The 24567-nt window shown below is 41.6% G+C and overlaps 1 protein-coding gene across 1 annotated transcript; it reads right to left on the bottom strand.

Annotated features, from left to right (window-relative positions):
* Window positions 1–332: 332 nt before the first annotated feature.
* LOC121568877 (acid-sensing ion channel 2) lies at window positions 333–23617 on the bottom strand. The gene is made up of 8 exons (XM_045218001.1): window positions 23525–23617; window positions 22831–22981; window positions 21527–21583; window positions 6910–7063; window positions 6220–6311; window positions 5607–5686; window positions 4567–4635; window positions 333–3382 (listed from the first exon to the last, which is right to left on the bottom strand). Exons 1-8 carry the CDS (start codon window positions 23615–23617, stop codon window positions 3281–3283), a joined length of 798 nt encoding a protein of 265 aa, XP_045073936.1. The 3' UTR covers window positions 333–3280.
* Between the last annotated feature and the right edge of the window lie 950 nt (window positions 23618–24567).

Genomic DNA, 24567 nt, shown 5'->3' with positions numbered 1-24567 from the left:
TGGTGTTCTGACTGTTGTTATCACTGGGAGCTGAGAGGGAGGACAATTCAGTGCACATTAAGTCTGTGTAGGAGAGATGTCAGAGTGAAATAGGATATCCCCTTTACATTTCTAAGACCACAACATACTGTAGGCCTCCTGCAGAAGTTGTCAGAGTCTAAGGCGCTCTGCCAACTGACGCATTTTCCCAAGCTCCCACAACTCTCCACAAACCACAAGTACTGTACGACAGAGTATTATGCTTGTGGTCTGCACGATGGATCCTCTTTCAAACCTATGAAGAAATTAGTGATACGTCTACACAAGAAGGCACACCCGACAGGACACCGCAGCAAAAAACTTTTTTAAATAGTTTCACATTAAAAACACGTACTTTATGCTACATCACAAAATGAAAAAGCAGTCCTGCAATAGAAACCAAAAGAGAAGAAACAACCAGTGGCATTTTCACTGAGACCCAGTATGTGTCCTATAGTAGTGTTCCTATCTCCATGGACAGATCAATACAGTAGGTGAGATGCAGGGGCGGACTGGGACCAGAAATTTGCTCTCGCATTTGTAATATACCGGCCCATTTTTTTCCTTGAGGTCCCCACACCGGTCCATATTTTTGCTCAAGGTCAGATAATGATTTTGCGCAAATTTTCTTTAGTTAGACAGGCCCACTACGCTAAAAATGAACCAGCCCATCTGGCATTTGCCCGAAATGCCAGATGGCCAGTTCGCCCCTGGAGATGGCTGAGGTCACTGCTAAAGGAGACATGCTAAGCCATTCATGAGAGATTAGAATACACACAGCAGGTCAACAACAGACAGGAAATCATAGTTCAAACAGTTTCACAAAGCACTTGGAGTTCATTCCCACCTGTACTGTACATTTTAATGATGACATAGTAGAAATAGAAAAAAATATGTTTTGTCTCATACACCGGATAGGTGCAGTGAAATGTGTTGTTTTACAGTGTCAGCCATAGTAGTACGGCACCCCTGGAGCAAATTAGGTTTAGCTGCCTGACTCAAGGGCACATCGAGTTTTCACCTTGTCCGCTCAGGTATTCATCGAGTTTTCACCTTGTCCGCTCAGGTATTCAAATCAGCAACCTTTCGGTTAGTGGCCCAACACTCTAACTGCTAGGCTACCTGCCACCTGTCTGAATAATCATGGCTAATTGATATGCTACTCTGGATGGATGTACTCGTCATATAATAGTGATGCAATATGGGCCTTTTTAGTGTGATGGCACTAGATTGGAGGGGCATTAAAGAAACATAAAGTACAAACCAAATCCTTTTTGAGACCAGTCAGCGTTTCATGTCAGGGCTTTGGTTAGTCCTTTGTCACTTTTGAGAACAGAACAACACCTCCTGGGTTCTCACACCAACCATGGTTTGGTGATTTTGATTTTAACTGGTTATTAAATGTGTTTAGTTGGGGGCTATGAGCATCATCAGTGGATCATCTATTTACAAAATATTTGGCTTAAAATCACCTACAATTTGACAAAGCTTGTGTCTTTCAGTCAGAGATGGACAATAGTCCCGGCAAACTGCAGAGTGTGCAGGGTACCGTTTCTGCAGACGACAGTTCTTAAATGTTGGTCTTGATTAGTTGAATCAGTTGTGTTAGTGTTATCCTGCTCTGTTACCAGATCTTTATTTGCTTGAAATTAAAATGTCAACCAGTCATAAGTCGGTTCATGTAAGTCCATCTTCAATAACATGTCCACTGTAGAAAGGACAGGACACTTGTACCCGCTTTGGTTTTTTGTACCACAACACCAATATTAACACCACAATACAACACACCCTGTATCCTCAAATTAATCTGAATATAATTTCCCCTCGTCTGAATCTACATCAGTGCATTTATTTTCATCCTAATCATTATTTCCATTATTAAAACCATGATTATCATGGAAATTCAGTTTAAATAGTCTCTAGCTGGGCTATCTCCAGGTAATGGCCAGGTCCATTATCTAAATTCTGATGAGGTGGGAGTCCGTCAGGTCTCTCCAGACAACACACCCACATCATGCAGCTGAAATGAAACCAAACCTCCTCAGCATGTTAATTTATGAGCGACATTTGTACTCTGCTTGTATTCTGCCAGGCAAACAATGTCACACTCCACCTCTCTGGTTTTGGCTCAGCCTCAGTCATCAACGAGTGCTTTTACCCCACTGAGGCGCTGCCGCCAAGAGGCAAGTGTTTAATAATTTACAAGAGTTTACACGTAGGAATATGGCACCTGTTTAATATGTTGTTAAGAAGCAGCTCAGTACCTTGCCTTCCCTCGGCGTACTAACCTTGTGGTAAATGATAGGAGTGGAATCAATAGAATGGTTTCATTAAACAACAAAATAAATAACTGAATGCAAAACAGTCATTTTGGAATTGATTCTTTAGAATGCTTATGTTTTTCCAATATGAATGCAAATACAGTCCCAACACCCCTTCCCAAAGATATACAACTTACCACCTAAGAAAACAGTGCATCAACAAAATGGAATTGCCTTAGACGGATGTGTCAAATGAAATATGTTATAGAGAACCATGTTCAATCTATACATTATTTTTCTATAGCTGGCCTTGTCTCATAGGCCACACACACAGAGAGAGAGAAAGAGAGAGAGAATGAGAGAGACAGGGTAAATGTACAGTAAAGCAACACTGCAGTCCAGTGTCAGCCAATCAGCATCACCAAAGAGAGAAACCGTCTCCGAGAGGAAGCGGTGCATGCAACTTGGACAGTTCACAGTAACTGTTATGGTATAATGTCTGGCAGTACTGACTGATGGATGACTAGTGAATACACATGTCCTGTACAAAGATGAGTCCCTTCCCGTTAGGTTTACAGTATAGTCTGTCTGTTTGTGAACTGGAGAAGACCTATGAGTTGTCAGGTAGATGAGCACATGAGGAGGAGGGAGGGGGGGCGGCTGTCCTCCTCCAGCAGGACGGTAACAGTAACAGTTCCAGTAACAGAGGGCACCAGTAAGTCCAGGTGACAGCTCCTTAATCCCCATTAGTGCTGCAGTGATTGTGTGGAGGGGAGGCCCAGTCTAGCCCAGCCACCTTCTCCTCTGACCAGCCACCCAGCCACACATCCTCCACACCAAAGTCACTCTCATTCTGTCCTGCTAGCCTGTGGAAGAGGCTGCTGCTCACTGGCTCCCCGTGTGGTGGTGGCTCACAGTGGCCTGGCCTGGTGTGTGTGTGGAGCTGGGCTGGGGGCTCACAGTGGCCTGGCCTGGTGTGTGTGTGGAGCTGGGCTGGGGGCTCAGCAGGCGATCTCCTCCAGCGTGCCCAGGGTGGTCTGCAGGGGGACACTCACCGTGTGGCTGATGGCCTCTGAGTGGTTCCCCACCGGGTCACAGGAACTCTGAGGTAGGGTGACACACACATATGCATGTAGTACACTTATACACATGCACAGAGGTCTACCCTGCATCCCACTGCTGGCTTGCCACTGAAGCTAAGCAGGGTTGGTCCTGGTCGGTCCCTGGACAGGAGAGCAGACGCTGCTGGAGATGGTGATGGAGGGCCAGTAGGAGGCACTCTTTCCTCTGGTCTAAAAAAAGATCCCAATGCCCCAGGGCAGTGATTGGGGACATTGCCCTGAGTAGAGTGCCGGATGCGACGTTAAACGGGTGTCATGACTCTCTGTGGTCATTAAAGATCCTATAGCACTTATCGTAAGAGTAGGGGTGTTAACCCTGGTGTCCTGGCTAAATACCCAATCTGGCCCTCATACCATCATGGCCATCCAATTGGCTCATTCATCTCCCCTGTAACTATTCCCCAGGTCGTTGCTGTATATGAGAATGTGTTCTCATTCAACTTACCTGGTAAAATAAAGGTCAATTAAAAATACACTGAGTGACTTTTTGGCACGATTCAGTAGGAGAGATCTCATCTCCTTACATTGGGATAGCTGTCTGGTGTAAGGGATCGGGGGTTGGCTGGTTCTAGACAGAGTCTGACACTTCCCCGATCTACAGAGAGGGGGAGTCATCAGACTCGATCTGGTTCACCTGAGTTCTGAGCACACCTGTCAGTAATTAGTGTAGGATTTAAGGTGTGCTCAGAAGCTCAGTCGGTGCGAGGTATTGTTCCATTGTGACTTGCTAAGCGTTTTGTTCCGAGAGAGAGAGAGAGTTTGTTGTTTTTTGATTACCCGTGTATCCGACCTGTGCCTTGTTGTTTGACTCCCCGAATTGCTTAATCCTCTGCTTGTCTACCCCAGTGTTTACCGTTCTCTGATCCTGTGCCTGTGCCCTCGACTACGACTAAGCCCGCTCCCTTGGTACCTCTGCCTGTCTATGCCTGGCCTGGTTTTGACCACAGCCCGCCCGACCACGATTAAGCTATTCCCTTGTCTGTACTCTAATAAAGCATCGCTATTCTGCGATTGGATCTTACCACTCTGTCCGAGTATTCATTACATCTGGCACAGAATAACAGAAATCATCTTGAGGTTTGGCTGGATGCTAAGCCACAAATACAATATAAAACATTTTCCAAACAGTGTGACAGTTTGTCATGTGATTAAACTGATGACCTCACCACGTCCTCTCCGTGGCTCTCCTCCTCGTCGTCTCGGCTCAGTAGGTCCAGCAACTTGTCCTTCACCACCTGACAACACACATATGTAACACACATTATCAGGGTCAAAAAGACATACACAAAATGGTTAATGAAGTGTGGTTTTTACATGCTGTGGTAACTTATGACCAATTAAGTTTAAGGTGTATTTTAACTGTTATAATTGGCACCATAAATAGTACAGTGGGTGTAGACTTTACCGTGAAATGCTTGCTTATGAGCCCTTCCCAATGATGCAGAGTTAAAAAAATAAAAAATAAAATAAAACTAGTAACACAAGAGGAATAAAATACACAAGAATGGAGCTACGTACAGGGAGTACCAGAACCAGATCACTGTGCAGGGGTACCAGGTATTTGAGGTAGATATGTACATGAAGGCAGGGTAAAGTGACTAGGCATCAGGATATGTAATAATATCCTGACTCAAGGCCAAACGTCACCTTGGCTGTTATTTTAGTGGCAGTCATTAAAACCACAACCAGAGCAGCAGCTCTCTCTTTCTGCGACAAAACCCCCCACCCAGGCTCCCCATTAAAACATGAGAAAGGTTAGAAAATAAGTACTTTTCATGTGTATTTCTAAAGCTCTGAGGGCACAGAATGACTGGTTTGTACTTGGCAGAGCTCCAAGCAGACCAAAGCAATAGGAGAGAGAGACCAACGGCTGACTTAATGAAAAGGACTGATCACGCACCTCAATCACTGAGCCCAGCCAGTCTGATATATGGCAAGGCTTTTGTCTCAACAATTTAAATGTGAATGTGAATATGTGTGTGTATGATTGGCCTTGAGTCTGTGGAGAAATGTGTGTGTAACCTATTAGACAGTGCTGTCTCTGATATTCATTGTTATTCATTTTGTTATTATTACTTTCGCCAAACATAACTGTCTGTAAGAGTGTTTGATAATGTGTTTGTGAGAATGTGTGTGTCTCAGTAAGGTTCTAGGTGTGTGTGTCTTTGGAAGTTTCTATGTGGTGTGTGTGTGCTCTATGTCTGACCTCATAGGCGTAGTCAAATAGCTCCAGGATGGTGAGGATGCTGGCCCCGATGAAAAGACCCATCTGACCACCTATATCACCTGGAAGACCAACAACACACAGTGAGAGAGTGAGTGAGTGAGTGAGCGAGAGAGAGAAAGCACTGGAAACCCAAGAGCTGAATCCTGAAAAGAGTCCACTGTGTCAGCTGTTAACAACCTATTATTCAAACACACAGGGAAATCAATCAAATTGTTACAGAAATGAAAACCTCATATTTGACAAATTGGGAAAGGATGCTGGCCCTGATGAAAAGACCCATTTGACCACCTATATCACCTGGAAGACGAGAGAGAGAGAGAGAGAGAGAGAGAGAGAGAGAGAGAGAGAGAGAGAGAGAGAGAGAGAGAGAGAGAGAGAGAGAGAGAGAGAGAGAGAGAGAGAGAGAGAGAGAGAGAGAGAGAGAGAGAGAGAGAGAGAGAGAGAGAGAGAGAGAGAGAGAGAGAGAGAGAGGAAAGGAAGAGAGAGGGAGAAAAGAGATAGATATGGAGATATGAAAGAAAGGAGAAAGTTACTGGAAGGAAGGAAGGAAGGAAGGAAGGAAGGAAGGAAATAGCTAGATAGTTTACTATACCCAGTAAGCCTGCCACCTCGTAGGCTTTCTTCTGCTCGATGGTCTCATAGTTCAAGGCCTCAAAGAACACGTCCAGGACCAGGATGTTATCCCTGAAAGAGAGAGACATCGATAAGATCAGATAACACTTCAATCATGTTAAAGAGACGACAACACATTTCTCTTGATATTGTCCTCAGTCATTCTTCAGGCCATCAGTCATAATCCATCAATCTTTTCTTATTTTTTTAATGAAAGTTAAATTAACCATCAGTCTTTTCAAAGTTTGTTTATCTTTCTGTCAATGGGGAAATAGACATACAGGCCATATACATAATCAATACCTACTATATCAATAGTCTTATTATCAATTGCCATAAGTAAGGGTACTTATTCTTGTACACTGAACCATACGTCCCATAGAATATCATTAGTAGAGTAGCATCTCAATTGATGACTGCATCCACTTGAGAATGCCTATTATTATTATCATCAAAATCCCATTACATGATCACAATACCAGGCTTCCAGTTCCCTTTCCCATTAGTCTGAGCGTCAAAGACATCTCACTGTAATTCTTCACTTTCCACCCACACACTCCTTGCTATTACTACATACTATATATGTGATACTGTAGGCTGATGTATATTAGATTTGACCTTCTACTGCATTCATCTGTTCGTCTGGAGCCTCCTATAGGCAGGTACTTACGTGATGTATTTCTCAGAGCGGTTGAACTTCTTTTCCAGGTAGCGTGCTGAGGTCTTACTGGGGATCTTGACCATGGACAGCTCCTTGTTGTAGCGTGTCATGTTGCATGGTGTCCTACAGATGCAGTTACTATTCTCCAGCATCGACAACTTGGCTACAGTAGAGAAAACAGGAAGACATGAAGGAGAGGATGAAGGGATAGATGGAAGAGGGGTAATGGGTGAGGGTGGAGTGAGAGGGAGAGTTTACCTTATTCTGAGGGCAACTGAGGGTACACACACACACACACTCTCTCTCTCGCTCACTCACACACACACACACACGCACACGCACACAAGCACATAATCCCCACAACTCTGTCTTGAGCTCTGTACCGCATGACGCTCAGTCCTGAAAAGCCCTACTGACTATTCTAGTCAACATCAACGTCACAGTGAAGAGAACACACAACATTGAACAAACTTAACCCAGTAAACCACCCATCTCAGAAGCATTCTGTACAGTATACACTTTAGAATGGTCGTACGTCTTGATGCACTTAGCAGAAATGTCAGTCTATTTAACAGAATACATGTTTACCTGGGACAGTGTACTAAAGACATAATAACGGGAGAAAATACATGTAGATCCTTCTGCCTCCAGGATGATCTATTTGTACGTACTGAAGGATGGTTAGTCTAATTGCTACTGTTTCAACTATTACCTTCAACAACTGTGGACACTGTAAATGCCTTCATTAAATACACAGGAAAGTTTTATGAATTCTCCAGACATTTCTATCCATTCCTGGAAGTATAAAAATGCTAGTCTAATCTGTCTGGATCTATCCAAATCAATTTCCTCTGACAATAACCAGTCTCAATCACATTCTCAACACATGCTAGTCTGCTGCTAGGTTCCCTTAATACATAGAAATATAAAATCTGATCTCCCAACCCTAATCTCTCACTGTGACAATAGTATGGCAGTCTCCCCAGCTTGCCCTGGGCAGGCTGAAGTCTCCCTTGGATTACTAATAGCCTTCAGGGCCAAGTGGTCACGTAATTGCAACAGGAAATTCAATATGGCACCTCAGTCGCTTTTCATTCTCATTCAAATAAGGGGTTATTGGATCCGGGTAGCAGTGCGCATTCATAACCCTGATATAGACGCTCTCTCTCCCTCTCTCCATTTCTCTCTCTCCCTACATCACACTCTTACTCTCTTTCCTCTTCTTCCATACCTCTCTCTATTTCCTTCACTCTCTCTCCCTATATCGTTCTGTCTTTCTCTCTCTATTTCTCTCTCTCTATTTCCACCATCTAATCTCTGTCAAATACAATTATTCTAACCAAATCATCTGCTGTATTTCATATTTCCAAGCTTATTAAGGAACAGTGTTTTAATGCCTTAACACTCTCCATTCCGCTGTCTTTGGCTGTGAACAGAATGTTATATTTAAGCTTGCAGTTGTTCAACCCAGAGACAAGCTAATCCTTTTTATTGTATGTTTGGTTTAAAACCATTATGTGAGATGAGAGGATCTTCTGTCATTCATCCTGCAATGAAACCGCATTTCTAAAACGATTACGCTGGTAATGTGATTGTATGATCACATATTTCTGTTGGCAATGCTATACAAGGACACCAAATGTCTGTGTTTTCCTCTGTGCGTACAATTAGGCTCAGAGAAGATTTCAGTGAGAACAGATGCAGGTGTCTTCCATTAAAACAGCAGCCAGTTCCACACTGTTTATGTCTCCCAAACTTCCTGACTGACACATTAGTTTAAAAAAAGAACAACAACTTCAAACTTTACTAAGTGAAAACGGTGGGTATATAAAATTGTCTCACAGTCCAACTAGGAACTGATTTGCATAGAATTATTGGGTCTTTGTGTTTGGATGGAGTACGCACAGCCATTTAAAATTAAACCAATTTAGGAATAGCGAGAGGGAGGTAGAGGGAGCTAGAGGGAGCGAGAGGGAGCTAGAGGGAGCTAGAGGGAGCGAGAGGGAGCTAGAGGGAGCTAGAGGGAGCTAGAGGGAGCTAGAGGGAGCGAGAGGGAGCGAGAGGGAGCGAGAGGGAGCAAGAGGGAGCGAGAGGGAGCTAGAGGGAGCTAGAGGGAGCTAGAGGGAGCTAGAGGGAGCTAGAGGGAGCAAGAGGGAGCGAGAGGGAGCTAGAGGGAGCTAGAGGGAGCTAGAGGGAGCTAGCCAGGCTGGACCAAGAGGAGACCTTAGATTACTTAGCCTTTATATACCACTCTTTTGTTATTAGTTATCAGGCAGTATTGGTTATGTTTCCTTGTCAGACGTTTTGCTTGTTTTGTTTCGTTCTATGTTCGTTCATATTAAACTCACTAACTGCACCTGCTTCTTGACTCCCTGCATCGACGTTAGATCTCCACAGTCCCAGTGTAGCATGCCTTGGGTTGACGTCATCCTTATTAGAGCCACATTGCCTAATTACAGTGTAGGAGCCAGAGCCAAAGCCTAATAATTGCCAGTGTTTGTGTGTGTGTCGCCCAGTAGGTAACAGAGCTCCAGTGTGTGCGAGTGAGAGAACGCCTCCCCTCAATGCCATCAGCAGGGGAGTTAGACACACAAACACTTTTCAATAAAGTTAATTTAGAGAAATAAAGAAGGTCATGTCTCATCTGATTTTCATTTATCCCTTCAGTAAAGTATGAGTCTGTGGTAAAGGAAAACGTATAAATTAATATATAAAAACAGCCTAATAAAAAATTATATGAAGGAGAAAGTGAGAATAAAAAGTAATATCCCAGTTTTATGGAAAATAACAGTTCAATATAGATGGGCTGAGGTACAAAATGAGATCCTACTGTATGTGAATGCAAGGGGAAAGACTCCCCGTCCTCTCAACACACACAGATAAACACAGATTCCTTATCTGTAATACAGTTGAAGTCGGAAGTTTACATACACCTTAGCCAAATACATTTAAACTCAGTTTTTCACAATTCCTGACATTTAATCCTAGTAAAAATTCCCCGTCGGTTAGGATCACCACTTTATTTTAAGAATGTGAAATGTCAGAATAATAGTAGAGTGATTTATTTCAGCTTTTATTTCTATCATCACATTCCCAGTGGGTCAGAAGTTTACATACACTCAATTAGTATTTGGTAGTATTACCTTTAAATCGTTTAACTTGGGTCAAACATTTCGGGTAGCCTTCCACAAGCTTCCCACAATAAGTTGGGTGAATTTTGGCCCATTCCTCCTGACAGAGCTGGTGTAACTGAGTCAGGTTTGTAGGCCTCCTTGCTCGCACATGCTTTTTTTAGTTCTGCCCACAAATGTTCTATAGGATTGAGGTCAGGGCTTTGTGATGGCCACTCCAATACCTTGACTTTGTTGTCCTTAAGCCATTTTGCCACAACTTTGGAAGTATGCTTGTCCATTTGGAAGACCCATTTACGCCCAAGCTTTAACTTCCTGACTGATGTTTTGAGATGTTGCTTCAATATATCCACATAATTTTCCTTCCTCATGATGCCATCTATTTTGTGAAGTGCACCAGTCTCTCCTGCAGCAAAGCACCCCCACAGCATGATGCTGCCACCCCCGTGCTTCACGGTTGGGATGGTGTTCTTCGGCTTGCAAGCATCCCCCTTTTTCCTCCAAAACATAACGATGGTCATTATGGCCAAACAGTTCTATTTTTGTTTCATCAGACCAGAGGACATTTCTCCAAAAAGTACAATCTTTGTCCCCATGTGCAGTTGCAAACCGTAGTCTGTCTTTTTTAAGGCAGTTTTGGAGCAGTGGCTTCTTTGCTGAGCGGCCTTTCAGGTTATGTCGATATAGGACTTGTTTTACTGTGGATATAGATACTTTTGTACCTGTTTCCTCCAGCATCTTCACAAGGTCCTTTGCTGTTGTTCTGGGATTGATTTGCACTTTTCGCACCAAAGTACGTTCATCTCTAGGAGACAGAATGCGTCTTCTTCCTGAGCGGTATGATGGCTGCGTGGTCCCATGGTGTTTATACTTTACCTACTATTGTTTGTACAGATGAACGTGGTACCTTCAGGCGTTGGGAAATTGCTCCCAAGGATGAACCAGACTTGTGGATGTCAACAATTTTCTTTCTGAGGTCTTGGCTGATTTCTTTTGATTTTCCCATGATGTCAAGCAAAGAGGCACTGAGTTTGAAGGTAGGCCTTGAAATACATCCACAGGTACACCTCCAATTGACTCAAATGATGTCAATTAGCCTATCAGAAGCTTCTAAAACCATGACATCATTTTCTGGAATTTTCCAAGCTGTTTAAAGGCACAGTCAACTTAGTGTATGTAAACTTCTGACCCACTGGAATTGTGATACAGTGAGTTATAAGTGAAGTAATCTGTCTGTAAACAATTGTTGGAAAAATTACTTGTGTCATGCACAAAGTAGATGTCCTAACCGACTTGCCAAAACTATAGTTTGTTAACAAGAAATTTGTGGAGTGGTTGAAAAACAAGTTTTAATGACTGCAACCTAAGTATATGTAAACCTCAGACTTCAACTGTATATACAGTACAGTATGAAAGTAAAATGAACCGAGGGAGGCTTTTAAACCTGGATTTTCTAGAGGAAAAACACAGCAGAATAAATACTAATCCTAAAAACCAGGGCCAACCAGCACAACGTGAGAACCTCTGTATTCTCTATGAATGATCAATAATACATGTTTAGTTAACTAATACAGTATATGTAAAGTCATTTGGGAATTGATAAGACACTTGTGTTGACACAATGTACATATGCCTTTCCTTCATGCTATCTTTATGTCCCCTAACCCATGGAGAAACAGGAATGCTATGATGTCAAATAATTTCTGCCCAATCAGACCAAACAGCAACAACAAGAGGATGAGTGAGAGAGAGGAGGAGGGAGGTGTTGCACTCCCAGTAAGTATTCTATTCATCCGAAGCACTAAAGCAACGCATAATATTTTACCCAACACTACTCTTTCTCCACTTGAGGCTACAATACATTGAGTTTCCTGGGGAACCTGTGACGCACCGGGGAAGTATGAAGCACGCTGTACAGCCTGCGCTCTAGCCTATTGCGTGAGTGTGTTTATGAGTCTGCTATTAAAGAATGTGAAACAATGTTGTGTAGGTTAACAGGCAAATAACGCGCAGTACAACAGCGGTGTGCAGAACAGCATCTCGGAACGCACAACTCGTCAATCCTTGTCACGGATGGGCTATTGCAGCAGACGACCACATCGGGTTCCACTCCTATCAGCTAAAAACAAAAAGAAGCGTCTCCAGTGGGCACGCCATCACCAACACTGGACAATTGAGGAGTGGAAAAATATTGCCTGGTCCGACAAATCCCAGTTCCTGTGGCGTCATGCTGATGGCAGAGTCAGGGTTTGGTGTAAGCAGCATGAGTCGATGGCCCCATTCTGCCTGGTGTCAACGGTACAGGCTGGTTGCGGTGGTGTAAAGGTATGGGGAATGTTTTTCTGGCACATGTTAGGTCCCTTGATACCAATTTGGCAATGTTTCCATGCCCCGAAGAATTCAGGCTGTTCTGGATTTAAAGGGGGGGGGGGGGTTCGACCCAGTACTAGTTGGGTGTACCTAATAAACTGACCACTGAGTGTATATCAATTCATTCATATGGTTATATAAAGGCTGAAGGCTAAAAACAGCTTATACTATATCTAGGGCTACAGTGCCTTGCAAAAGTATTCATCCCCCTTGACGTTTTTCCTATTTTGTTGCATTACAACCTGTAATTTAAATTGATTTTTATTTGGATTTCATGTGATGGACATACACAAAATAATCAAAATTGGTGAAGTGAAATGCAAAAAATTACTTGTTTAAAAAAATTCTAAAAAAGAAAGTGGTGCGTGCATATGTATTCACCCCCTTTGCTATGAATCCCCTAAATAAGATCTGCTCCGCAGCGGAGATTGGAGTATCTGTCCATAGGATGTTTTTCATCGGCAGGGACGGGGAAACTGGTCAGAATTGAAGGCATGATGGAGGGCGCTAAATACAGGGAAATTATTGAGGGAAACCTGTTTCAGACTTCCAGAATTTGAGACTGGGACTGAGGTTCACCTTCCAGCAGGACAATGACCCTAAGCATACTGCTAAAGCAACACTCTAGTGGTTTAAGAGGAAACATTTAAATGTCTTGGAATGGCCAAAGCCCAGACCTCAATCCAATTGAGAATCTGTGGTATGACTTAAAGATTGCTGTACACCAGCGGAACACATCCAACTTGAAGGAACTGGAGCAGTTTTGCCTTGAAGAACGGGCAAAAATCCCAGTGGCTAGATGTGCAAAGCTTATAAAGACATACCCCAAGAGACTTGCAGCTGTAATTGCTGCAAAAAGTGGCTCTACAAAGTATTGACTTTGGGGGGGTTAATAGTTATGCACGCTCAAGTTCTGTTTTTTTGTCTTATTTCTTGTTTGTTTCACAAATAAATATATTTTGCATCTTCAAAGTGGTGGGCATGTTGTGTAAATCAAATGATACAAACCCCCAAAAAATCAATTTTAATTCCAGGTTGTAAGGCAACAAAATAGGAAAAATGCCAATGGGGGTGAATACTTTCGCAAGCCACTGTGTATCTAGTTTCTACAATGTATTTTTGTTTTAAATAATGTATTTTCGTTCTCGTTTTTACACCATCCATTAACACCAACCATTCACTATAAAACATTTATTTATCAACAAAAATGCTTGGCAAAATACAAAACATTATGGGGCGAAAATAAGTAGGTCTAAAACATTTATTTCAAATAACCCAAAAATACAAGAGTATGCTACATGACAATGCAGTGCCATAAAAACAAGTTCACAAACAAATCGTTCAAGAAAGTGCTTAGTGTTCTGGTCTCATAAGGATTTTGGAGTCATTGAAAGGGTTGAAATTGATAAGTGTCCAAGTAGGCTAGGTAGTAGGCATTTTTCTCAGATGGATTTTGGAGTATTCACAACTGCAACTTGAAAGTGTAGGCAACACTCTTCAGGTAAGACTCCAGCCGTTGAGTCGTGGTGTAGGCTACTTCTCAACCAGAGACTTCAGATCCTTTTGTTGCTTGCGGTAGCGGCGTCTTTGCCATGGCGGTTACAATGCCTCAATGAACTTCCAAATAGTGGGGTGGGTAGCGACAAGATTCGCCGAAAATGTTCAATGCCAGCTCTCTACTCCGTTGTTGGCCTTTGTCAACTCTTGCAGAACAGCATCGTAACTGCTCCATAATTCAGAAGCAGATTAGCAACCATGTTATTGGCCTTGGGCATGCTGTCATCAATAATAAGAATAATAAAGCCCTTATTATGTTAAAAGAGACATACCTATGGGAAACATTGGCTTTCTTCCAATGAGTCCGACCGTCTCCCCAACCCATGTTGCTTGAAAGTATGTCAGGGGGTCCTCCAGTTGATGTTCCGGGCGCTGAAAGAACTGGGTATCCAGATAATCTCATAATTCACGCTTATGCGACTTCGGCATTTTGAAAACATGATATTTGGTGCACTTCCAGAAGGACTTATTTGCTGTCTGTCGTTCCCGTCTGTAGGTGTAGCCTTCATGCGGCAGGATATTTTTTCCACGCACAGAGAGGATACATTCGGTTTCCACCTGGCCCCATAAAGGCCTGATTGGTGGAGTGCTGCAGAGATGGTTATACTTCTGGAAGTTTCTCCCATCTCCACAGAGGAACTCTAGAGCTCTGTCAGAGTGACCATTGGGTTCTTGGTCACCTCCCTGACCAAGGCCCTTCTCCTCCGATTGCTCCGTTTGGCCAGCTCTAGGAAGAGTCTTGGTGGGTCCAAACTTCTTCCATTTAAGAATGATGGAGGCCATTGTGTTCTTGGGGACCTTCAATGCTGCAGAAATGTTTTGGTACCCTTCCCCAGATCTGTGCCTCGACACAATCCTGTCTCAGAGCTCTACGGACAATTCCTTCGACCTCATGGCTTGGTTTTTGCTCTGACATGCACTGTCAACTGTGGGACCTTATATAGACAGGTGTGTGTCTTTCCAAATCATGTCCAATCAATTGAATTTACCACAGGTGGACTCCAAAGTTGTAGAAACATCTCAAGGATGATCAATGGAAACAGGATGCACCTGAGCTCAATTTCGAGTCTCATAGAAAAGGGTCTGAATACTTATATAAATACGTTAAAATATATATATATATTATTAGCAAAAATGTCTAAGAACCTGTTTTCGCTTTGTCATTATGGGGAATTGTGAGTAGATTGCTGTGGAAATGTTTTTATTTAATCCATTTTAGAATAAGGATGTAACGTAACAAAATGTGGAAAAAGACAAGGGGTCTGAATACTTTCTGAAGGCACTGTATAGCCTACTGCACTGTTCGTCTGTCTGGACTGGCTGCCTGTCTTGGTGAGAATCTTAAGTTAATAAAATAGTCTTCTTTAGTTTGTGTGCCTATTATTATTTTACATTTAAGTATGACGTAGAACCGTCTTTTGGGTGTCATGGGAATGTAACATTTTAATACATTCTAATAACATTTGACTTTCACAAAATCGTGTGACAAACACTTTTCATTCCTTGTATTAATGGCAGTGCTGTTTGCCTATCAATATGATAAGCATTTATCTGTGAAATTAGACATTGAACCGTGTTTCAACAATCATGAACTGATTCAGAAAATAAATTTTCTGAATGACAGTAAAGTGAACAGCTGTTGTGCTAGCATGCCAGGTTTTTCTAGAATGTTTTGATGTCTCATACATTACGAAAAGGATAATCCAAACTATACAGGCAAAAAATTTGGACATAGCATTTTTTAAACAGGCTCAAAAGCTAAAAGCTTTATTTCCTTGTAATTCATTTTATTCGATGGCTTCACCTGAGTGTCCTCGCCAGCCAGGGTAGGGCAGCACTTTACAACATTGTGAATATCTTGAGCATATTTCTTGATTGGAAATAGGAACAATGGGAGAGACGGACAATTGCTGATTTAAAAACAAAATGGACTACATTCTCATTTATATTACCAAGACATGAGGTGAGTATAAAAATAGTTTTAAAAGATGCCCTTGCCTAACGTTGAACCTCGGATATATCTTTAGTATAATAACCTATACAGTCATCTCAAAATATGGTATTTTATTTTGAAATAGCCAACATTTTCACTATCATAATTAGACTAAATGAAAGGACACAGGCCAAATGGATTTTGTGATGTTGTCCTATATTAATATGGACTTATTAGACTGTTAAAATGCAGGAGGAAAGGCAGACATTTTATATAAACATTAGATTTCTGTGGTCCGAATTTCATAATAATTTAGTTGGAATGATGAGAATAATGAGAATAATGATGATGATGGTGAGAGCCCAGTATAGCCTAACCCTTCAATCATAGGCTATTGTTACTTTGTGTCTCTAAAATCACAATGTTTCCATTTCTATATGTGACAGAGTATTCTTTAATTGAAACGTCCAAATGTCGGCCTTTTACATGATAAAAAAAAAAAGACTTATAAAATGTAAGTCTATGCAACATTAACTAATTAAAAACAGTTATGTAGCAATGATGTTTGTGCTGTAGGCTATAGGCCCAATACATTATCACTGCATATTGGCTATGCTTGAATTGCCCTGCCAATGTTGTTCTTCTCAGACCATTTTGATATTATATATACACTACCGTTCAAAAGTTTGGGGTCACTTAGAAATGTCCTTGTTTTCGAAAGAAAAACAATTTTTTTGTTCATTAAAATAACAAATTGATCAGAAATACAGTGTAGACATTGTTAATGTTGTAAATGGCTATTGTAGCTGGAAATGGCTGATTGTTAATGGAATATCTACATAGGCGTACAGAGGCCCATTATCAGCAACCATCAGTCCTGTGTTCCAATGGCAGCTTGTGTTTGCTAATCCAAGTTTATCATTTTAAAAAGGCTAATTGATCATTAGAAAACCCTTTTGCAATTATGTTGGGCAGAGCTGAAAACTGTTGTGCTGATTAAAGAAGCAATAAAACTGGCCTTCTTGAGACTAGTTGAGTATCTGGAGCATCAGCAATTGTGGGTTCGATTACAGGCTCAAAATGGCCAGAAACAAATAACTTTCTTCTGACACTCGTCAGTCTGTTCTTGTCCTGAGAAATGAAGACTATTCCATGCGAGAAATTGCCAAGAAACTGAAGATCTCGTACAACACTGTGTGCTACTCCATTCACAGAACAGTGCAAACTGGCTCTAACCAGAATAGAAAGAGGAGTGGGAGGCCCCGGTGCACAACTGAGCAAGAGGACAAATACATTAGTGTCTAGTTTGAGAAACCGACGTCTCACAGGTCCTCAACCGGCAGCTTCATTAAATAGTACCCGCAAAACACCAGTCTAAACATCAACAGTGAAGAGGCGACTCCGGGATGCTGACCTTCTAGGCAGAGTTGCAAAGAAAAAGCCATATCTCAGACTGGCCAATAAAAATTAAAGATTAAGATGGGCAGTCTGAGATATGGCTTTTTCTTTAATGAAGCAGCCAGTTGAGGACCTGTGAGGTGCCTGTTTATTTTAATGGTCAAAGAAAATGTTTTTCTTTCGAAAACAAGGACATTTCTAAGTGACTCCAAACTTTTGAACGGTAGTGTATATTTTTAAATGGTACAGTGAGAGAAAAAAGTATATGATCCCCTGCTGATTTTGTACGTTTGCCCACTGACAAAGAAATGATCAGTCTATAATTTTAATGGTGGGTTTATTTGAACAGTGAGAGACAGAATAACAACAAAAAAATCCAGACAAAACGCATGTCAAAAATGTTATAAATTAATTTGCATTTGAATGAGGGAAATAAGTATTTGACCCCTCTGCAAAACATGACTTAGTACTTGGTGGCAAAACCCTTGTTGGCAATCACAGAGGTCAGATGTTTCTTGTAGTTGGCCACCAGGTTTGCACACATCTCAGGAGGGATTTTGTCCCACTCCTCTTTGCAGATCTGCAGATCGAGGCTGACATTTGGCAACTCGAACCTTCAGCTCCCACGACCCATTTTAAATGCTCTGGCTGAGGGAAGGAGGTTCTCACCCAAGATTTGACGGTACATGGCCCCGTCCATCGTCCCTTTGATGCGGTGAAGTTGTCCTGTCCCCTTAGCAGAAAAACACCCCCAAAGCATAATGTTTCCACCTCCATGTTTGACGGTGGGGATGGTGTTCTTGGGGTCATAGGCAGCATTCTTCCTCCTCCAAACACGGCGAGTTGAGTTGATGCCATAGAGCTCCATTTTGGTCTCATCTGACCACAACACTTTCACCCAGTTCTCCTCTGAATCATTCAGATGTTCATTGGCAAACTTCAGACGGCCCTGTATATGTGCTTTCTTGAGCAGGGGGACCTTGCAGGCGCTGCAGGATTTCAGTCCTTCACCGCGTAGTGTGTTACCAATTGTTTTCTTGGTGACTATGGTCCCAGCTGCCTTGAGATAATTGACAAGATCCTCCCGTGTAGTTCTGGGCTGATTCCTCACCGTTCTCATGAGATCTTGCATGGAGCCCCAGGCCGAGGGAGATTGACAGTTCTTTTGTGTTTCTTCCATTTGCGAATAATCGCACCAACTGTTGTCACCTTCTCACCAAGCTGCTTGGCGATGGTCTTGTAGCCCATTCCAGCCTTGTGTAGGTCTACAGTCTTGTCCCTGACATCCTTGGAGAGCTCGTTGGTCTTGGCCATGGTGGAGAGTTTGGAATCTGATTGATTGATTGTTTCTGTGGACAGGTGTCTTTTATACAGGTAGCAAGCTGAGATTAGGAGCACTCCCTTTAAGAGTGTGCTCCTAATCTCAGCTCGTTACCTGTATAAAAGACACCTGGGAGCCAGAAATCTTTCTGATTGACAGGGGGTCAAATACTTATTTCCCTCATTAAAATGCAAATCAATTTCTAACATTTTTGACATGCGTTTTTCTGGATTTTTGTTGTTGTTATTCTGTCTCTCACTGTTCAAATAAACCTACCATTAAAATTATAGACTGATCATTTCTTTGTCAGTGGGCAAACGTACAAAATCAGCAGGGTATCAAATACTTTTTTCCCTCACTGTATATGATCACACTGGTAATAGATAATTTGTTGTATTACTTGTGAGGCACAGCTGAGTCAGCATAATATACAGTACAGTGCCTTCAGAAAGTATTCACACCACTTGACTTTTTCCACATTTTGTTGTGTTACAGCCTGAATTTAAAATTGATTACATTGAGTTTTTTTGTCACTGGCCTACGCACAATACCCCTTAATGTCAAAGTGGATTTTTTTGTTGTTGAAATTTGTACAAATTAATTAGAAATGAAAAGCTGAAATGTATTGAGTCAATAAGTATTCAACCCATTTGTTATGGCAAGCCTAAATAAGTTAAGGAGTAAAACAAAATCTTAACTAGTCACATAATAAGTTGCATGGACTCACTCTGTGTGCAATAATAGTGTTTAACATGATTTTTGTAAGACTATCTCATCTCTGTACCCCACACATACAATTGTCTGTAAGGTCCTTCAGTCGAGCAGTACATTTCAAACACAGATTCAACCACAAAGACCAGGGAGATTTTGCAATGCCTCGCAAAGAAGGGCACCTATTAAAAAAAGAATAATTTAAAAAAGCAGACATTGAATATCCCTTTGAGAATCGTGAAGTTATTAATTACACTTTGGATGGTGTATCAGTACACCCAGTCATTACCAAGATACAGGCGTCCTTCCAACTCAGTTGCTGGAGAGGAAGGAAACCGCTCAGGGATTTCACCATGAGGCCAATGGTGACTTTAAAACAGTTACAGAGTTTAATGGCTGTGATAGGAGAAAACTGAGGATGGATCAAAACATTATAGTTACTCCACAATACTAACCTAAATGACAGAGTGAAAAGAAGGAAGCCTGTACATAATTTAAATATTCCAAAACATGCATCATGTTTGCAACAAGGCATGTGGCAAAGCAATTCACTTTTGTCCTGAATACAAAGTGTTATGTTTGGGGCAAGTCCAATACAACACATTACTGAGTACCACTCTTCATATTTTCAAACATGGTGGTGGCTGCATTATGTTATGGGTATGCTTGTCATCGGCAAGGACTAGGGAGTTTAAGATACAAATAAATGGAATAGAGCTAAGCACAGGCAAAATCCTAGAGGAAAACCTGGTTCAGTCAGACACTGGGAGATTAATTCACCTTTCAGCAGGACAATAACCTAAAACACAAGGCCAAATCTACACTGGAGTTGCTTACCAAGAAGACAGTGAATGTTCCTGAGTGACCGAGTTACAGTTTTGACTTAAATCTACTTAAATCTATGGCAAAACTTGAAAATGGCTGTCAAGCAGTGATCAACAACCAACTTGACAGAGCGGGGTGTGAATATTGAGGTAAATGAGATATTTCTGTATTTCATTTTCAATAAATTTGCCAACATTTCACATTGTCATTATGGGGTATTGTGTGTAGATGGTGAGAGAAAAAATCTATTTAATTCATTTTGAATTCAGGCTGTAACACAACAAAATGTGGAATAAGTCAAGGGGTATGAATACTTTCTGAAGGCACTGTATATATATTTGTTTTTACTTGACTGTTGGCCTCACCAACACTGTCCCTCCCTCCGCTGAGAAACGGGGACAGTCTTCCAGCTGATGGCGAACCTCAAGTCGCACTGCATTATTTCTGCCTCATGCACCAATTCATATTGTTACTCCTATGACCATAGAAAGTGAAATATTCCTTGATATTAAAAAAGACACAAGCAGCTAATAATAACAACGCAAGCTTATTGGAACACTTTGCTAAACTCATTCATTGCAGCTGCAGTGTTGGTTGTAGCGTGAGTGGAAGTAGACAGAACACACATTTTATAGCTTATAAAAGTGTTGAACAAAGTGTTGACAGTGCTGAATAACAACTTAAACATGAACTTACTCATAAAAACAGCAGCTCTTTCCTGTATTCGTTGAGTCTCTCTAGTCATGGTGATACACAAAGTTGTGAAATCTCACAGTATCAACTTTATTGTGCGTTCGAGGTGTCTTTTTATAGTCTATGGCTCTAGGAAACTGTGCATACACGGTGATATGAGCTATCTGATTGGTCAGCGGCAGTCCTATAGGTACACTTGATTTGCTCTCTGGGCCTGCTGGATAGGTGGAGATCTACCTTCAGACACATGAAATGGTTCAAAATGGGAACACTTTGCCTTCCCGGCGCTAGGGCTGCTGAATCAAGTTCACCTACCGCCAACAGCTCGAAATGAATAAAACAAATAGGAACGCAAGGCTTTATTGTTGGGTTTTTAACGGAAATGCTTGGTGATCGACTAGGAATGCCACATTTATTTTAGGCCATATAACGAAAAGCTATACATGATTTAATGAAAAGCAGCAAACAGACACAACATTGTTTCACATTCTTTAATAAAAGACTCAGAAACAGAAACAGGCAATAGGCTTAACAGCTGGCTTCACAGTTTCCCTGCCAAACAAGGAAACGCGACAACGTTGATTATGCGAGGGGGTCTGTGTGCTGCGCAGTACTTTCCACAAAAAGTTTTGTTCGACAAAAAGACGTAAGCGTGTGCGTTTGTGTGCGTGCATACTGTGGACTTACCAAGGGCAGGCTCTGCACAGTCTTTATACTGTTCAGGGGTGCAGAATGGAGAATCACCTAGAAGGACAGAAGAAGCACAGAAGGAAGGGGAGGAGAGGAAAGTTCAGATTCAACTTTTCTGCTAAATCTATTTTTTAAATGTAGCACCACTGAATTACTTATTAGCTTGAGAAAAACAAACTGCAAACAGCTCAGATTACCGTGGAATAGGGTTACAAAGCTACCAGTAATTTCCCAAAGTTACCGGAATCTTCAGTAATTGGGGTAATTAACAGAAAATCTATGGCAATCTATCGTTACTTTGGTAATTTATACTTTAATAACTTAAATCAAATATATTCATATATAGAATATTTTTTTTATATCTGTGTCCATATTTACCATGAATCTCTAGTAGATTGACCATATGGTTCAAGAGAAAATAGCCTGATTAATGAAAAAAACATCTAAACATCTAAGCATTATTTTCAATTAACTCTGCAACTCACAACTGCCACCAGTTTGATACCAAAACTTTGACAACAAATACATATTGACATAGTAAAATAAATTAAAGTGTGTAAAAAAATGATAAAGGATATTATGATGAAACCCTCATATTAAAAACTAATGTTATTCACTAAGTTGATGGTTTATATTTATGATAATGTTTTACAGCTTTGTCATATTTTTTTATATTTAAAAATGATCTTATTTAATTATGTCATATATTTTACATGTGATAAGGCCACACAGAGGGCCAGAGATAATTACAAACACCTGTGATAATCTGAAGTACTCAAAAGGGCCACTAGTTGTCTTATGATAGATTACATAAAATCCTTGAACGATACCAAAATTCTGGTAGTTTACTGGTAAACGTCAAAAGTTTCCAGTAATATACCCTCCTGTGGAAGCAGTCAAGGAGACTCGCAACATGCAAAAACCTACCTTCCCCTCACCAAAAGAGAGCTAGAGAGAGAGAGATGCTTGATGTGGAGCAAGGTGGCAGAAAAGCCTTGGAGCAGAAAGCTTTAATACACCAACACAAATCTTGACCTTACACCTTACAGCTCTTTGACCTTTTCAAACCCACAACAGACTTTAGATTACTTTTTTCTATCAACCACAACAACTACTGTAACTCCTTTATCAAACTTTCGTCACCTTGTTCTATGTCTTCAAATAGTCCTTGATGAAAAAACATGACCCATAGCCCAAACAATTGTTTTTGTTTTGCCCATGGCCCAGACAATGTTATATTACAGACTCTATCCACATGTTTTGTTTAGTGTGAAAAGGGGGAAAAAAGTATGTGCTCTTACCGGGCATGTGCACCATCCTGCAGTTACAGTTTTCCACGATGTAGCGTGTCTCACAGTCAATCCTGCAGGCTGTCACACTGTAGACCTTGAAGAAGCCAGAGTCCAGGGCCTTGGACTCACACTCTCCCCACGGAGGAGGCAGGTAGGTCAGCTACAGTGAGGGAAAAAAGTATTTGATCCCCTGCTGATTTTGTACGTTTGCCCACTGACAAAGAAATGATCAGTCTATAATTTTAATGGTAGGTTTATTTGAACAGTGAGAGACAGAATAACAACAAAAATATCCAGAAAACGCATTTCAAAAAATGTTATAAATTGATTTGCATTTTAATGAGGGTGGGAGGGGAGGGGGGGGTGAGACAGAGAGCAAGAGAGTGACAGAGAAAAACACCCAGCTGAAGTCTAAAACTCACATAGACACATAGGAGAGGTCATGGTGTTATTGTGATTTAGAGCCATCAGAGAGAGGCTCCAAAAGGCCCTCTAAAACACAGCAGGATGGCTGACAGAGGAACAAAAGGAAGATCTGGCCAACAGACTGGGCTGAGTTGGACACATTCACAGATACAGTCTCTCGCTGTGAAAACTCACAACAGGCTCCAAGAACACGAAGCTCCAAATGTTCCCCCCTCTCGCCCCCTCCCCACCCCCATGGGTCTGGAGATGGGAACTGCAGACGAGGAGAGAGGGACACCAGGAGGAGCTGTGTGAGCGCCCAGGCAGCCCTCTCCAGCCGCTCCGCTACTCTCCGTTCAGCATCCATCACCCAGCGCCCTCTGCTCTCCATTCTCATTCACTTTCATTAGAATGAATTGTGGGAGATGCAGTTTCCTCAGCCAAATACCAGTTCTTGGACCAAAATAATCCTTATCCTGCCAGGTCAGATCTGACTGTGGAATGCCTGTTAGCACAGATAACATTGGAGAAGAATCCCTCCAATCAGAGACTGATACTGTATCCATGCCTCCAGATTAGTTTGCTGTTGTTAACTTGAACACAGAATTCCCCCAAGTTGATTGAAACACTACAAATGAAGCCAACAAATCAAAACATTTCAAACTAGCCCTGGCCTCACTCATATACTGTAGGTCTGGCCACACTGTGAGAGAAAGATTATGTATTTACCTGATTTGTTTGATATTAATAGTTAAATGATATACTTAACAAATAGTAAGACAATTCTGTTCTACTAATGCTGTATTTTTATGGTTTCCACTCTAACTCCCTGCAGCTAATCTGGGCATATGGTCACTAGAGCTAGCTTGAGCTGACAATTGAGTTACAGCCTCCATTCCATAGACAAGATGTGGTGTGTGTAACCGAGATAGGGATAGCCTGGAGGAGTACAACGAAAATCCTAATTGTCCTTAATCATTCTGTGATCTGGGAAACTAAGCCAGGGTGGGGTTAAAACAGCAGATAACCATAGGATGAACCCAAAGTGACTCATGATGCCACCCGATCTGCATGGGAGGAGTGGAACCAGCCATTACTAAGCATTTTAGTGTCAGCTATATAAGAACCAGCATTTTCTGTAAAGGTTAGGCTCTCGGCCCAACAGTCAAGAGTGTTGGGTCGACCAGTCTCATTATTGCAATAATTAATCGATATTGAATAAAGATGATTGTTTGAAGAAATGACAAAGTCTCGCTCAGTACTGAAATTACCAAAACAATTTTGGTGACGAGGATGGGATCTCTGTAACTTCACCTGTTGACCGCTCCTGAAGATCTGGGT

Source organism: Coregonus clupeaformis, unplaced genomic scaffold (assembly GCF_020615455.1).
Source record: "Coregonus clupeaformis isolate EN_2021a unplaced genomic scaffold, ASM2061545v1 scaf1311, whole genome shotgun sequence".
Classification (NCBI taxonomy): domain Eukaryota; kingdom Metazoa; phylum Chordata; class Actinopteri; order Salmoniformes; family Salmonidae; genus Coregonus; species Coregonus clupeaformis.
This window is presented reverse-complemented; position numbering and strand designations above follow the sequence as displayed.